The 17,687-nt window shown below is 29.2% G+C and overlaps 1 protein-coding gene and 1 non-coding gene across 2 annotated transcripts; both read right to left on the reverse strand.

Annotated features, from left to right (window-relative positions):
• Positions 1-2,385: 2,385 nt before the first annotated feature.
• LOC118036913 (peroxidase 31) lies at positions 2,386-3,803 on the reverse strand. The gene is made up of 2 exons (XM_035042775.2): positions 3,687-3,803; positions 2,386-3,602 (listed from the first exon to the last, which is right to left on the reverse strand). The coding sequence occupies exon 2, from the start codon at positions 3,536-3,538 to the stop codon at positions 2,576-2,578; it is 963 nt and encodes a 320-aa protein (XP_034898666.1). The 5' UTR covers positions 3,539-3,602; positions 3,687-3,803; the 3' UTR covers positions 2,386-2,575.
• Positions 3,804-15,708: 11,905 nt separating this feature from the next.
• On the reverse strand, positions 15,709-15,781 carry TRNAA-AGC (transfer RNA alanine (anticodon AGC)). Its single transcript has one exon. It is a non-coding gene; the product is annotated as a tRNA-Ala (tRNA).
• Between the last annotated feature and the right edge of the window lie 1,906 nt (positions 15,782-17,687).

Raw genomic sequence — 17,687 nt, forward strand, 5'->3', positions numbered from 1 at the left:
TTTGGTATTTATACAAATTATTTATATATACTTGGTTTTGAAAAATATCTATGTTCAATACAAACAACAACACAAAACAAATTAGATAATCAATATTCATCTTATTTATGACATTGTAGATTAAGTCATATCAATAAAATAAGAATCATATCAAGGTACATAAAAAAATATTTTGGTCATATTGATTATGAATAATATGAAACTTGTGAAGCTTGTTTATTAAGTAAGATAATCAAAATACTTTTTACTGAAAAAATATGAAAGACTTAGAGAATTGTTAGATCTAATACATACATATGTATATGGACTAATAATAATGTGTTATAAATAAATACATGTATTTTATTATATTTATTAATGACCATTTTAGATATGATTATGTGTATTTGATGAAACACAAGTCATAATCGTTTAAAATATTCAAAGAATTCAAAGGGGAAGTTGGAAAATCAACTAGAAAATATATCAAGATTCTTCGACTAGATCAAAATGGTAAATATTTAAGTCAAGAATTTCATAATTATCTAAACAAAGTTAGGATTATTTCACAATGTACCTGTCTTGGAGCAACACAACAAAATGGAGTTATTGAAAAGAGAAATTGCATTCTATTAAATATGGCATGGTCTGTGATGAGCTATTTAGATATTCTATCTTTTTTTAGTTTTTGAGGTTATGCCCTATAACTTACCGCTTACCTTTAAATTAGGTTTCCAATAAAATATATTGATGAGATTCTTTATGAGATATGAAAATGTATAAGATCGAACCTATCATTTTTAAAGATTAGGAAATCTGATATAATCTAAAGCATATTATATATAAAAAGTTAGGCACTAAGTCAAATATATGTAAGTGTGTGAGACATTCAAAAGAAACTACTGGACTAAGTGTCGGACCTAGCCCTTTACTCGTTTTCTTTTTAGTTTTTTGTCTTTTTTTACCCTACAAAAAATGTTTATTAGCATCACTCACTCTTTATTTTTTACCCGAATCTTAAATACTATTATAAATTTTTATTTGAATTCTAATAATTTTTTCCAATTATTATCTATCTAACATGAAAATACTACTGCTGCTACTTAATAATAATAATAAAAACTACTACTACTACTATTATAACTATTACCATTACTATTACTACTACTACTACTACTACTACTAATAATAATAATAATAATAATAATAATAATAATAATAAAATGTTGAAAATTTGATTAAAATAGATGTTTTATTATTATAATTTTTAAATATATTTTAAACATATTTTTATCACATTTAAGATTTTTTAAGTTTTCAAAATATAAACATACTATTTTGATACTTACTTTAACAATCATAAAATGGTTGTTTCTCAACATAAACAATAATTTTAGTTAAATTGGTTAAGATAGACAAGATATACATTAATAGAAAAATTTATCATCATAAAAAAATTTCAAAACAAATGTATTTTGTAGCTTAATGATTATGCTAAAACAATTTCTTGACGTATAAAATTTTTTTCAAAAGGATTTTATTTTCAAGGTTAACAACAATGAACTATATATTTTTTTTTTTACTAGGTCCCCCACAACATAATGGGGGCATACAAATTAATTTCATGCTAAAAAAAAACATGGTAAAACTAACAAATCATCTAGCAAACTAGCAATCAAATAGATATAGCATCAAATAAACCTACACAATCTAGACACAAGAAAGCCTATTATTCAAAGGATACAAGAAAAGGAACAAAGAAAAAGAAAATAAAAAAGAACATGTAAAAAGTGAAGTGGGTGAGGGGGAGAGAGGGAGGGGGGGAGGTCACTCTGGGTTTATGGAATCTGGTCTGAAACAAAGCAATTATTTTATAGGTTAATTTATTTTTTATTTGGACAAAATTTAATGAGAAGATTGAGATCCTATCATGCCATGATGTTTATTAAATCTAAATCTTTGAATTCAACTTGAATAGATATGATTTAATGCACAATAACATCTTAACTCATTATTTTATTTCTTTCACGGTTCAAATTATTGAATTAAACTTGAAAGATGACAGATAGATGAAGCCCCTAAAAGACGCAAATCGAGAGAAAGAGCACGGCGGATATGCCAATAGCAGTTCCCTAATTATTAACCAGAGAGGGCTTCCGGGCACCATGTCGGGGCTTAAATCCGTCAGCATTCAAAGGACTTAAGAGTTGCAGGGGGGCGGGGGCAGAGATTTTGGCCACACCATCCATCAATACTGCTCAAATTAGTTTAACTTGAGTAGGAATTATGGCAGGCAAGAACTCTAGCCACTCTCATATTTGGAACACAGAGACGAAGCAGAACCAAAAGCACAAGCAATTTTCACAGAGACTGAAACTTTTGAGCAGTTTAATAAAACAAGGTAAATAATAAATAATGAAGCTTTGATATCATATAAATTATCATGCTCCTCCAACCGGTGCAAACATTGGTATACATAGATTATCAAGAAAAAGAAAGAATTGTAATAGGAAAAACAAAACACCATGCATCATCTAAAATCACTCTCTTCTCAATCACAATCAATAATTAAAAATATGGAAAAGAGAGGGCTGAGTTAATTAATGGCATCACACCTGCGCCTAATCTCGCCTCTCCTCCCAGTCTTGATCCCATAAACACTTAGCTTCTCCATGGCTCTTGCAAAATCCTGAAAGAATTTCTTCTCATCCTTGGCATAAATCTGCACAAAAGGATTTGTAATTGGGTTGTTGTATAACCCATGATCTGACTCTAATAGCCCCAACCCTTTACCCAAATTATCGAAATACACATTATCAAAGTTATTTGGTGTCATTATATCATTGAACACCGACAGAGTTGGGTTCTTTGGATAATCTGCACAAGCATTTCGCAACGCCTGAGCAAATCTCTGATTATAATGTGTGTCGTTATACAAATAACTCTTGAACTCCTTGCAATGAGAGAAACCAATTGTATGAGCACCGCTCAGTGCCACCATTTCTTGGACACTGAAACCTTTAGCAGCAAACAAGCTGATAATTTTAGACATAGGCATGGTGGGTCTTGGCAGATTTCCTTCAACATAAGAAGTATTACTGATGCGGTAGTCTTTGCGCCCGAGGAGGACATTGTAGTACGGGCCACCGACCATGGTTACGAGATCACGGGTGGCGGTGGCGAGGATGTCGGCGCAGGAGACGGTGTTGGGGCAGGAGAGCTCGAGGGCGGTCTTGGCGCGAGTGACAAGGTCGAAGGCGTCGCCGGGTAAGGAAAGGTTGATGTCAGCATCACGCTCGGCGGAGTTGAAGGGGGTGGAGGAGATTAGGATGGAGGCATCGCAGCCATTGGGTAAGCAGTCATGGAAGAAGAGGCGGAGAGTGCCAGCTGCGGTGCTGGGGCTGGTGATCTGCTTGCTGGTTACTGTTTCTTGAATGATTTTGTTGAAGTTTGGACAGGATTTGGAGTAGTAGTCGTAGGAGAGTCTGGACTGGGAGGGGTATATGAGAGAAGAGAAGGAAATGAGAATAAGGAAGAATTGCTCCTTTGGCATTGCCATGCTGCTAATTACTCCTTCTCCAGAGAGGAAGCGGGCCTGGTGGTGGTGAGGCGGCGCTTTTTAGCTGCAAAATGAGCAAGCAGCTAAGTGTTATTCTGAATGGGAAAGTACTCAAGGGACTGGGGTAGATGGCAGTATTTTACTAAACCTTTTACTTCTGGCTTTTGAGTGAGAGACAGAAGAGGGAGCACGCACCACTCTCTTCACCACCAATCACGGGGTTCATGCTCCTAGGTACGCCAACTGAGATAAGTAAATTGCGTGCCTCCCTCTCATTAAATAAAAATAAAAGAGAGATTCGTGTTTCTGGGTTTTAGATTTTTATTTTATTTTAAATAATTTTTTTTTTAATATTTTTTAAATTATTTTAATATATTGATGTCAAAAATAATTTTTTAAAATAATTAATATTATCTTAAAATATTTTTAAGTAAAAAATATTTAAAAAAAAAATCACAACTATATTTTCAAATACTTTTTCAATATCATTGTTAAAATAATTGAATGAAACTAGATTACCAACCTTATTTTTAAGTTTTTATTATTTTTTTGTGAATAATGTATTTTTATTTTATTTTTTTATATCTGTTTTTTATAGCAAATTACAGATAGATTATCATTAATTATTCTTTAAATACCATATAATTTCTCATCACTGTAGTGACATATGGTATAGGTTTGTTTATAAATATAAATATACGGATGTATTTTAATTTTAGTAAAAGGATGCGTGCATGCATGTGGTTTGGTTCATTAAAAACAGGAATTCCTTTATTTTTGTATTGATTCTAATTTCATATAAAAGAAAACTGATTAAAAATTCTAAAAACTAATAAAAAAATTATTTACTTATCATTGGAGTTTTTTAAAATATATTTTTAAAAAAATCCCACATCACTAATTTCAAATTATTTATGTAGGATTTTTTCTACATTATTTTATAAAGTAAAAAAAAAATTAAAGAATCTAGTGAGAAATTTTTTTTTCTGAATTTTTTATATTTTTATTGTATTCTTTTAATCTTTTCTAGCCGATATTATAATTATTTACCAGTTTAGGTTTTTTATCCAGGAAAAATGTTTTGTTTTATAAAGTAAAGAAATAAGAAAAAAAATTATGAATTATTGCTGGATTTTTTTTTATCTTTTAAGATTTTTAATTTTTTATAAATAAATAAACTTTATGAAAAAAATATAAAACACGTTTATAATAAAAGAAGAAGAAAGATCACAATAAAGGGCAATCCAGCCATTTAAACCTTCCATCCAATCTTACTAGCAGTTATACCCCATGTTGGGCCAAGCCCAAGAGAGTAGTAAGAGTTGTGTTGATGGGTTTGTCTCACAAAGCCCAAACAATTATTTGGTAATGGAAGATTGATTCGAGGCCCATAAGTGGAGAGGAACTGTGACAGTCAGAAGAGAGAGAAGCACGTGACTATTCTCTTAATAATTGGGAAAGAGTGGAGCGTGAAAAGAGCAAGATGTCGGCGGTGGGCATTTACAAGGCGGCATGGAGCAGAGGAGACAATCAACATAATTTGCAAACTGTAAGAAGCTTTCCCACCTCTTTCTCCCATGTTTCAGTACACTTGAAGTTCGTGAAGCTGTACCAACACAACACCCATAGGCAAATACATAAATCTGTAATCCAATGGGTATCCTCTGCTATTGAATTTCTACGTGAACACACGCATCAATGGAGATTTTAAAAATTTTTTATTTATTTTTTATCGTTTTAATAAGTTAATATTAAAAATAAATTTTAAAAAATATTATTTTAATTTATTTATAAAAAAACTTTAAAAACAATCTCCATTACATTTCATACTTCTCAAGCCCGCTCAATTTATCCAAATTTATAAATCACCTAGGAATATGAGTTGCCCCTTTAAACTTGAGTAATTAAAGTTGGAGTCATGCTTTTATTAACTGCATGTTGTTTAATTCTATAGAACTAGTAGCACAAACATATATATATATATATATATATATATATATATATATATATATTATATATGGAGGTTGCAATAAAGCTTGAAAAGAATAGATTATCAATTTGATTCTCGGACATGTGGTGGGGTTGGGTTTGTTTCAAAGCTAAGTTGTTGATTTCATGCATATCATTCATGTATACTACAATTAACATTTTTTTTTATAACTAGATTAAATACTAAAAGGTAATTATTTTATTATATTTTTCATACACAAGTTAAAAGGTAATTGTTTTATTATTATAACAAATACTAAAATGTGTGGAAAAAACATTGTTGATGGTCCACGATGTTTTTCTCATTCTACCCCTATCAAAAACACCCTGTTAAATAGTTTTTGGGGGTATTTTTATTATTTTACAGGGACTTATTTATCATCACCATATTTATACGGGATAAATCAGCCTTTACGTATGTTATGCATACTAAAATGACTTCACCATAATTGGAATATTTTTTAAAAACAAATTGGTGCCAAGGGGCATTTTTATCCTTTTGATTTTATATACACTATAAAATTACTAAATTACCCATAAAATATTCAGTCTTATTTCACTAATGATCAGGGGCATTTTGGTATTTTTCATAATGGTGTTTTAAAAATGATAGGTCGGTGGAGGAACTGCATTGAAATTTCAATTTTTAATGTAAAATAAAGTTACTTAACTACCCTCGAGATAAAAAAAACAAAATAAATTAAAGCTTTTTTGCACAGATGTTTTTATCTTTTGATCTCAACTTTTTTTTATTTTATTTTTATGTTATTCTCAAGAGAGCTAAAATGCCCTTTGGAATTTTTAGTAAAATATAAAATAATACTAAAAAAGGGTTATATATATATATATATATATATATATATATATATATATATATATAACTAGATTAAATACTAAAAGGTAATATTTTATTATACTTTTCATACACAAGTTAAAAGGTTATTGTTTTATTATTATAAGAAATTCTAAGGTCCCCTTTAGGGCTCAAATTTTGAATTGTTTTTTATGTTTTCAGATCGTTTTAATGTGTTGATATCAAAAATAATTTTTTAAAAATAAAAAATTTTATTTGGATGCATTTCTAAACGAAAAGCACTTTTAACCATCATCGTTACCACAATCTCAAACACACCTTAAATTATGTGGGAAAAACATTATCGATGATCCACAATGTTTTTCTCATTCTACCCCTATCAAAAACACTTGATTAAATAGCTTTTGGGGGTATTTTTTTTTTTATCATTTAACGAGGGTTCATTTATCATTACCACATTTATACGAGATAGATCAATCTTTTTACATATGTTATGCATAGCAAAATGAATTCACTACCCTAGGAATAAAAAATTTTTAAATTGGTGCCAAAAGGCATTTTTATCCTTTTGATTTCATATATATAGTAAAATATCTAAATTACCCCTAAAATGTTCAGTCTTATTTCACTAATGGTCAGAGGTGTTTTGGTATTTTCACAATGGTGTTTTTGTAATAATAGGTCGGTGGAGGAGCTTCTTTGAAATTTCAATTTTTAATGTATTGGAGGGACTTTTTTGTCTTTTGATCTTGTCTTCTTGTTTTTTTTTTTTTTGGTTATTCTCCGGGGGCTAAAGAGCCCTTTGGAATTTTAGTATAATATAAAATATTAAAAAAAAAGGTTGTTTGTATATGCACGGCTCGCGCCAGCAAGTAGACAGTGCAAGCAGTGATGTCCTGCTATCAAACACCACCGTCAAAGGTGGTGTTGAAAGCATGCTAATGTCTTCCATGTGGTGGTGTGACATGTGAGCATGATAGAGCTTTGTTTCGGCTCTGATGAACTTTTTTTTTTCTCTCTCTTCTTCATGCTAGAGTATAAATGTCTCATATCATTTATTTTTTATATCCAGTTTAGTCCTTATTTTTTGGATTATTATACGTTGTTTTTATCTTATTTGATTAATTATTTTCTTCATTTTGCATGTCAAGTTTGGTCCTTATTTTATTTCCCTTTATTATTTTTTCAATTTCATCTCTTAACATTTATTTTAAATTTATTATTTTGTCAAATATGTTCTACATTGTTTTTTATTATTGTTTGTTTTGTTTTGAATGTTTTGTTTTAATTGTATTTCTTCCAATTTAATCCATTGGCATTTTTTTTGTTGATAATTTTCTATGTTGTTTTTTTCCCCTTCTATAGGGCTAGTTCCTGCCTCATGGCTAGGGTTATATATTTTAAAGGTTAACCCAGTTGAATTTGATTTTTTAAATTCTTTTATAAAATTTATTTATTTTCAATTTATTCTTCAATATTTAATTTTTTGAATTGATATTCATGCTTTTTTCTTCACTTTCATTTATGTGGGGTTATCTCAACCTAGGTTCTCTAATTTTTTATTATTAAGAATCTTGTTTTATTGTTTTTTATGATCAAATATCTTAATATTAGTTATTTATTAATTAAATATCAATTTATTTAATTATATATGTGTATAAACATCTCGGTTTGTAATTAATAATTTTTTATATTAAAAAATACACTGGATCACATAGCTAGTTTTTAATGTTGAATAGGACAAAACAACTTGTTATAATGATAATGATACCTTATCCTATATTATTTATATAGAGATATACTGATAATATAATTTCTTATAAATTATAAATAATCATTTAATTATTAATTTGAAAAATAATTATGTTATTGATTTGTTATTGTTTGTTTGATAATAAAAATAATAATTTTTCATGTCATTGATTTAGTTAGTTTTCTATGTCAAGTAATAACTAAAAATACATAATTTTATTTCTATGAGATTCATGTTTAAAATAATTAATTTAATTTTTTATATTTTATTTATAAGTTTAAGAAATAAAACTAACCAGTTTATTTTTTAAGATATTAATTATCCTTATTGGTATATTTTTTTTAAGAATAAATTAATTATTTTTTACATGACTTCATAAGTCATGGATAAAAAAATTAATTAAATTATTTATTTTATAAGCTAAGTGTTGTAAAATAAGTTTTATTTATTTTAAAAAATAAATAAATACATAATTTTAATTTATCTAAGAAATATAATACAATATTTTATTGTTAAAAAAAGATTTTAGACTTTTTGAAATAATTATTTTTGTTTTAGAAAAAATAATTAATTATTTGTTTTATTCAATTTTATTCTTAAATTGCTAGAGATATCATGGGATTTAAAGGGAAAAAAAAAAAAGGTGGTTTGGAAAGACTAGTTGAATAAGTCTTACCAATGGAATGGAATAGGACAAGTTTGGCCTCGGAGTTTTGGCATGCTTTGCGCGCTCTCTCTCTCTTTTCTTTCCTCCAAAATATCTAGTGATTTTAAAAAAATAAAAAATAAAAAATAAAACGGCTTTGTATATAAAAATGTCGGTAGAAGATATCTGGTTGTTCTTTTGCCGCAACAAAAACAAGGCATAGGACACGGCTCTTTAATTTTATTTTTTATTGATTTAGTAAAAAATATGTTCGAGTCCGTTTATATCTGAGTCATTTTATATGTTGATTGAGATTTTTTTTTTCCTGTATAATCTTAAACGATGTATATTTAATATTGATTTGATGATTTAAGAAGAATAAATTAATCTAAATATTAATTTCAAAATTCAAATCTAAAAAATTAATAATCAGAAAATGAATAAATTTTCTTGAACCCTTGAATTCCACAAATTAACAACCATCATGTGGCCAGATCAGAAAGAAGACTAGCACCGCAAAGAAAATATGCAAGAAAAGCGTCCTAAAGTCTACACCGCAAAGATTAGGGGACATGTGCATGTGCGCAGGCGGTCCCACCTAGAGCATGCATGTGGGGTTCCTAGAAGTTTCCAAATTAACGGCTAACTCGGCATCCAGCCATGCAACACAGCTAGGAAATTAGATGAATCAGGGTTAAGGCCCACGGTTTCCTGCTACCCGCAGCTGTGAATTGGTGGCGTTTCTCTGTCGTCTCCTTCTGTTTTTTCGATGGCAAATATATTATATATATATATATATATATATATATATATATATATATATATATATATATATATATAACACAAAAAAAAGATCTAAATTAAGTCATCTTCGATGATTTTTTATTGAGTGAAACTCATTCATAATAATATATGTTGTGAAGTTTATACTAATTTCTTTTTATACACAAACAACTAAATCGTTGGCAAGAAAACCATAATTTATTTTGCTAGAGAGCCTTGTTCTCATCAACTTCATGGTAGAAAATGCTAGTTTTGTAATTGTCATAAATATATGAAGAGTTAGGATTGGTTGAATTAATATATCAAATAAATGATAGTTTTTTTTTTAATCTACTAGAAGTTGTCATTGCTTTATACAACTCATAAATAGTAGTCAAACTTTAGATGTTTTGGTATATCAAGCTTATAATGTTGGAATTGAAACTTTTATAATTGAAAATTAATAGCATTTATAAATATATCAACTTTAAAATGATTTTCTAAAGTTGTGAGAACTTCAATTTGATAATGAAATTTGCCACGAGCTCTTGTATATTGTGCTTTCAAATCAAGAATATCAATATCATTTTGTGCATGAAATGCTTTTAACGTTTTGAAGTAAAAGTTCTTATCCATCATTCCAAAACTCTTGAATCAATGACTTTATAGTTGAAACTAAACTTATGGCATTGGTAAAATCTTAATCTTGTTGATGCAAAGATTGGTATAAAACATCAGTAATTCCTATAATTGTTTCATCATATGCAATATGAAAAACAATTCAAAATATGTTAATGCCAAATAAGCTGTATTCACATCTCATCTTTAAGAATAATTTGCTCCATCTTTAGAGACAATATCAATAAATTTACAAGTTGCACTAAACATTGTTAACAAGCTACAAATTGATTGAAAATGAGAACCTCATCAAGTATCACTAGGTTGTTGTAAGGTACTAGTATTGTTTACTCCTTTTCATGTCTCTAGTTCATCTTGATCATTCCTATAGCTGGTTTTAATTGCTTGAGCAAGTTGTAACTCGTCATTCTTTAAATGCAATAATAAGAGCTAATTATAACTTATGGGCTAGACAATGTACATAATAAGCAAAATGACAATCTTTATGAAACAAAGCTTGGAGTCCTTCCCACTTACCCTATATATTGCTTACATCATTATATCCTTGACCCTGAATACAAAAGCATTTGATCCTGACCTTCTTGTTGACTTTCCAAAAAGATAGTAAAGTAGATAAAATATAGCTTTCACTATATTTGAGTACTCTAGCCAACTTAGATATGCTTTAAACCAAGAACCTTGAAATCAATGATGATGATTCTCATATTTTGAAAAAGAATACTATGAAAGGATAGGTTGGAATGGACCAATTTTAAGATAAGCACGATGGATTTTTGTTATTTGGTTAACGGGAAAATTCAACATCATTAGACATAGTGCTGGATCACGTTCTAAAAAAGTAGCATTCATTTTTTCATACTGATTTTTTGGCTTTAGAAGAAAGTTCATTGAGTTCCTCAAATTCATGGTTATTTTGTCAAGATCTTGGAAAAGAGTTGCTATGTTTGAATAGTAGCTATAACAAATGCATTGTTTTCCAGGAGATTGACATATTATTTCTTAAAAAAAGAGTTTAAAGTTCTTTGTTTCCACATCCCTACTCTTAAAAATTAATTCAAGATAAAGTAAACCTAAAAATATCATCACTATTAGTTCAAGAAATCAAAATCAAAATAAAACTAATACATTACAATTGTTTGTATAACTGATTTCATCATACAATTTTTCATTTGACGGTAGCGGTGATGTAACAGCCCTTTTAATACTTGGTGGTGATATTGGTTTTTGTCTGAAATAATTGTTTTTTAAAAGGGTTTTTTTTTGTTCATTATGGAAAGAAATTATAGTTGGGGAAAGAGACTTTGATGTATTATTTGCTTTGTTCAATAGACCTAAAGAGAGAATGGAAATTAAATTGGGATTTTAGGTTATATTATTTATAAGGGTGTTTTTATAGTTTAATCAAAATTAAAATTTTATATTGACCAATGTATAATGTAATTTTTTAAAACGAGAGGAAATATATTGTCATATTCAAGTTTTCAGAAGATTAGAGTAATTTTTAAAAGAAGAAATTGGAACATATAAAAAAGAAAGGTAATGTATATTTCTTTTGACTTAGAACACAATAATTTGTGCATGTGTGTGTGTGTGTAGTTAGTTAGTTAGATTTCAATTTTAAGACTTAAACAAAATCCGAAGAACTGATTTAACATCATTATAAATATTTAAAACATATACTATGCATGAGTGATGGTGCTTTTCCATGTTATATTTAAGACATATTTAAAAGTTGATCTCTTAATACAAACTTCACTGTTATATGTCTTTTTACTTTGACCATGCTCTTTAGTATGAAAAACATGTTAATTGATGAAATACCCATTATACCACTTCACCTTTTTTTCAAGACTTAAACATGGTAAATTCAAAGTAACAATATCATTCTCTCCCAATTAATAAACCTGATACATAAATTAAAACTATTAACAATTAACAAGAAATATGTAATGAAATTTAGTATTCCTAGAGATAAGAATGATTAAACAGTCCTTATATGTGTTCTGAACCCCGTGAAAAATTGTTCATTTTGTAATCAAAAGATTTGAGATTCAGTGAGCTGTGAGTTTTAAAATAGTAAAAATTAATGATGTTGCCTATGAGGAATTGTTCAATCTATCAGTTTATTATAGTATATGATACTTATTGAATAAAAGGTCTTAGTTCATCGTAGTTAAATAACACATAATTATGTGCATGTCTAAATTTAACTTTTGTCAAGTAACATCCTCTCATAACATTTTTTTGTACATGTCGTCCAAGATGAGAGAATATTGACAAGTTTTCACTTAGAGGCACGTCCCCACCATCTTCATGCCTTAGAACACAGTTGATTTTTGTTTTCAAGTGAGACTTAAAATAGTACGAGATAAATGTTGAAATTTTTTCAACAATATAAGTCTCACATATCGAAACCTTAACACATGCTTTGTTTTTTCACTTTTCTCTTAAGATTGAACAAATACCTTCATGAAATTAAATGAATGTTTTGAATTAAAAAAACAATAGAAATTTAATTATAATGCATGCTAATCTCTAACCTCTTGAATGGACACATTCATCCATACCGGACTGGGCCTTCAACTTTTGCATCAAATGATAAATGTATGGTAAGCTAATGGAATGAATGTTTGTATAAACGTATGGCAATAATGACTGTTCATTGCATGTAATATGCAATCCTCCAAATTCACCAAGTTAGATATGTTCGAAACCTTTTCATCATGAAAACTCAAACTCTTAAGCTATTGGTAGACAAGTAACTGTGTATTCTTGTTTAAGGCAAAACCGACTTTAGACTTTGCGACTCGTGACCCATCATATACCAACTCCATATTTTTATAGTGTCAAAAAAAAAAAAAATCTATTATAGCTTTCATGTTGTTATTTGTCTTTCCTTTCAAGTCCAAAATCATGTTAAAAATATTTTCAAACATATTATTTTCAATATGCATGAAATCAAGGTTATGACAAAAGAGATTGGTCTTCCAATAAGGAAGCTCCCATAAAATACTTTACTTTACCTAACTATGGGTCGCACTAAAACCAGAAAACTTTTGCTAACCAGACTGAAAATCAAACACAATGTCATCGTATTATGACACAACATCATATAATTCTTCATTTGATGGTAATGAAGATGTAACATCCCTTTCAACTCTACCAACAAAGAAGTCCCTTCTGTTTTTTATTTTTTTGTACTTGTGATCCATTATAAAAACTTGTTAGTGGAAATAATAATAATAAAAAAATGTTTTACCCTTATTTGCTAATGTGAAGGCCTTGTTATTTTCATATAATATGAATATACTAATTTTCCATGCATGCTTTTAACCAGATTCTTGTAGTGTAAAAAAAATACTTTCAAGCATTAAGTTTATACTTGATTTGGCAAGATAAAATTCAATTTTATTGCTTAAAATAAATTGAAACTTCAAGGACTAAATATAAATGTGAAACAAATATGCAACCTTTTTTAACTATTCATGAGGCACATTTTTTTAAAAAAAGTTTTGGTCCCCAAAGTTTTTTTGTTTTATATTTGATCCCTGTTTGTTGAGACTTTTATGTTTTGGTTCAAAACTTCATTTTGTTCCCTTTTCCATCCCTAAGCTTGAAAGAGGAGAGATGAATTCACTGGGAAAAAAGGGAGGAGAGATAAAATGGTTAGTTGACCATATTTCAACGATAAAAAAAACCCGCTATTGGTATCAATGAATTCTATTTGAAAATAAAAGCTCTATTATGATGTTTTTTACTACTTATCTTGCCATAAAAAGTATATTAGGGTTTAGGATTGGTTTTTGAATTTGGTAAATGTTTGGTTTTTAAATTAATTAAAAGTTGTATTGAGGATAGATACGAGTTTATCGAGGTTTATAAGGGTTTCTCATGATTTTTAGATCAGAAAAGGTTGAAAACAAGTTTTTTGAGTGCAAGGAGTTGCTACTAGATTTTTAGCTATTTTTTGGCCACCTAAGGTGGCCAAAATGCAACTAGTTGATAAACATGTCATTGACCACTATAAAAGATGTGTTGTATACCACTATAGACAATGCATCTTTTGTTTTGTTTTTCTTTTTTAAAACAAAAATAGATGAATGATGTGTTGTACTATCATTTTAAGAAAAATAACATAGAAAGGACAAATATGCAGACCTGGACTTGCAGCCCATGTGCTTAGCCTTTGTTTAATGGTCCAAGCATGCAGGTCCATCCAAGCCTAGTTGCTAGCCTTGTTTTAACCTTTATTTTTTAATATGTACTCTATCGATTTTAATAAAAACTTATTTAAATAGATTTAGAATATTATTTTATTTAATACCATTTAATTTTTATTTTAGTTTCACATAAGTTTATAACATTCTTTTTTATAATATTAGCAATCACTATTTTAATACAACCCTTTATGATTATTATTTTTAAATTTAGTTTGGTGGCTTTCCTTTGCATGCCTTTTGTTATTATTGTATAATTAAATAAAAAATAAGTTTTTTTCGAAAAAACTTATTAAACTCAACTATTTCATGACCTAGATTGTTAGTTTGGTGGGTTAACTCTAACTAACCCAAATCAATTCAAAATATTGTTATGTCGATATTTTTTTTAAAAATCAAAATAATGGTGTTTTAAAGACACATGTTAATCCAAAATATCATTCTCTCAATATATATATATATATATATATATATATATAGATTTTGTCTTAATTTTTTTTAAGTCAAACAAAGTTTTGACTTGATCTATTAGGTAGCATTTGAGCTTGTTAATTCGTTTTAATCAACTTTTACATGGTTTAATTTCAAACCCAAGTTAATCAAGGAGTTGGACTTGGGTTAATAATACTTCCAAATAGTCCCCGACAACAACAACAACAACGTATGAAGTGGTTTACTATTCTTATGTTTTTTTATACATTCATGTCAAAATTCAGAATATTATTCCTGCAATAAGTTTTTTCATGATTACAAGAAGATGGTGTCTAAAACACATATATTCTATTATAAAAAATGTAAAAAAAGTATAGCGTGTTAATATGATAAATAGGTTTTAATTAAAAAATATCTTTTTTATAGTTATTTTAAATTGTCTATTTTTTAATGTTTTTTTATTATTAAATGAATGGCATAGAAATTTTTTTTTTTTAGAGACAAAAGGTATTAATAAGAAAATAAGGAATTATACTAGCAAATTAGTATTTTTTTTATAAAATTTAAACTATTACTCTTTATATATATATATATATAATATTATTTCCATATAAATAAATAAAAAATTAAAGACTTCCCGGAGATACAATATTAAATATTTTAATGAGCATCTACAACTTATTTTTAACATTTATTAATGGATACTATGGATCTATTTTGTTATAGAATTTTCTTATACTAGAAAATGCTTTAACAATAAATGCAGATTCATTTTTTGTGTTTAAATTGTTTTTTACCCGACCCGAGCACGTGCCAACGGGCTATTGTGTTTAAATTCTACTAGCTAGTTGGCTCGAAGATCCTCTTTCAAGTTTCAACAATTAACAAATAAGAGATAAATCACACGTCGAATAAAAATGGAGATGCGGGGTATCGATCCCCGTACCTCTCGCATGCTAAGCGAGCGCTCTACCATCTGAGCTACATCCCCACATTATGCTTAGGTTTCAATATTTACTTATAAATATTATATATTGAAGAACGCAGATGAACGCTCTAAGGTTATTCTTGTTCATCAATTATACAAAACCCAAAAAAAAAAAAAAAAAAAAAACAAATCAAAGAAAGAAAGCTCAACAAAAAATGCTTGCATGACAGTTACCACTTACCAAAGCAAGCTTGAACCTGCCATCATTTCCTCTTTTATACCGATAAACAAGAACAACATTAACAAGTTCAACTCTTTTCCTAGCCAAATGTCTTCTTTTCTCTTCTTCTCCAGAATCACAAAGCGCTAAGAGTACTTTCATCGAACACTTGAAGGGCAAGAATACCGACCAGACTCCTACTTGCACCTCGACCAGACTCCTACTTGCACCTCCATCTCCATTGAACGTTCAGCCCTCTATAATCCACCTGGTCCCATTTCTCTTCTCTTCACTTTTTTTGTTTTCTTTCTTTTTTCAAATTAAAATTTTGCGGTGTTTTTTGAATTAGTTTTCTTTTATACTCATTGGTAATTGTTGTTTTTTAGAGCATTCTCATGAACCCACATCAGAGTCTGAGCTTGTCAAGCACCTTAACGGCATTATCAAGGTGGCCCACTAATTTATTTTTATTGTTTTTGAAATGGAGATACTCTGTTTGATTCAGATTTTACAATTAAATAGAGTTACGTTGATGGATTTATTAAAGACGTCCAGTTTCAAGATCTAACAATATCAGGAAATGCTGTAGTTGGAACTTAGATACATGTGATTTTGAAACTCTTGGCAGAAGCGGATGCTAAATTTCATAATGTTGTCAATGAAACTATGTTTTTGTGCTGATGTCCTTGAAAAAACCTTGCTTGTAAGTTATGGATGGTTTTTCAGTTCCGAGGTGGCCCAATCTCAGTGGCAGAGTATAAGGAAGAAGTTTTGATGAATCCTAGATTTGGGTTCTATATTAATCGAGATGTGTTTGGGGTAGAAAGAGGTTTCATTACATCTCCTGAAGTAAGCCATTTGTTTGGTGCGGTAAATGAGTTATCGCTAAGCTTTTGAATCTTGTCTGGTTGAGTTCCATGGAACTTGGAAACCTTGTGTCATTTTTAAGGTCATCAAGGCGGCAAGAGAGCTATTGCATTGGAACAGCATTTGTACTTGTTAGATATTGGATTCTGGTCACCTCAATTGTCATTTTTTGGTGGATTGCTGCCTGACAAAATAATTTCACTTTGACCGTTTCAATGTAAAGCCAGATGGTTGGTGTGTGGGCAATGTTGCCTATGGGAGCAAATGGGACAGCCATAAAAAGTTAACCTAGTTGAGCTGGGTCCAGGACGAGGAGCTCTGATGGCTGATCTTCTGCGTTTATGTCACCACAATTCTGATGATGCTAGAAAAATAAGATAGTGCTTTGAACTTTATTTGGTTGTTTTTCATTGAACAAGCGTGCCTTTTCCTTATAGGAGCATAAAAATTTAAGAGATTCACAGAATCGTTGCATGTACATATGGTAGAATGTAGTTCTTCTATGGTGCAGAAAACTCAGTAACACAACTTGTTTGGATGAAGATGATGCCAGTGATGGTGTTGAGAAAAGGACTATCAGCATATTGGCAGCAACACCTGTTTCCTGGCATGCTTTGTTAGAGCAGGTTCCATCAGGATTTATGGAGCTGTCTTTTAAATTGCTTTCCCATGAAACCATATGTATCGGATCTGTATTGTTTAAATGGAATGAGTTCTCAATTTTAGTCCAGTTTCATATTTTCTGGGATAATAGTTTATCTTCGTTTTCCAATGTTGTAGCTTACAACGACAATTTGCTTTTCCCCGGGTTACCATCGATGTTTGTTTGCGATGTTTCAGTGCCAACAATTATAATTGCCCATGAATTTTCCTTGTTCGGTT

Source organism: Populus alba, chromosome 1, assembly GCF_005239225.2.
Source record: "Populus alba chromosome 1, ASM523922v2, whole genome shotgun sequence".
In the NCBI taxonomy this organism is placed as follows: Eukaryota; Viridiplantae; Streptophyta; class Magnoliopsida; order Malpighiales; family Salicaceae; genus Populus; species Populus alba.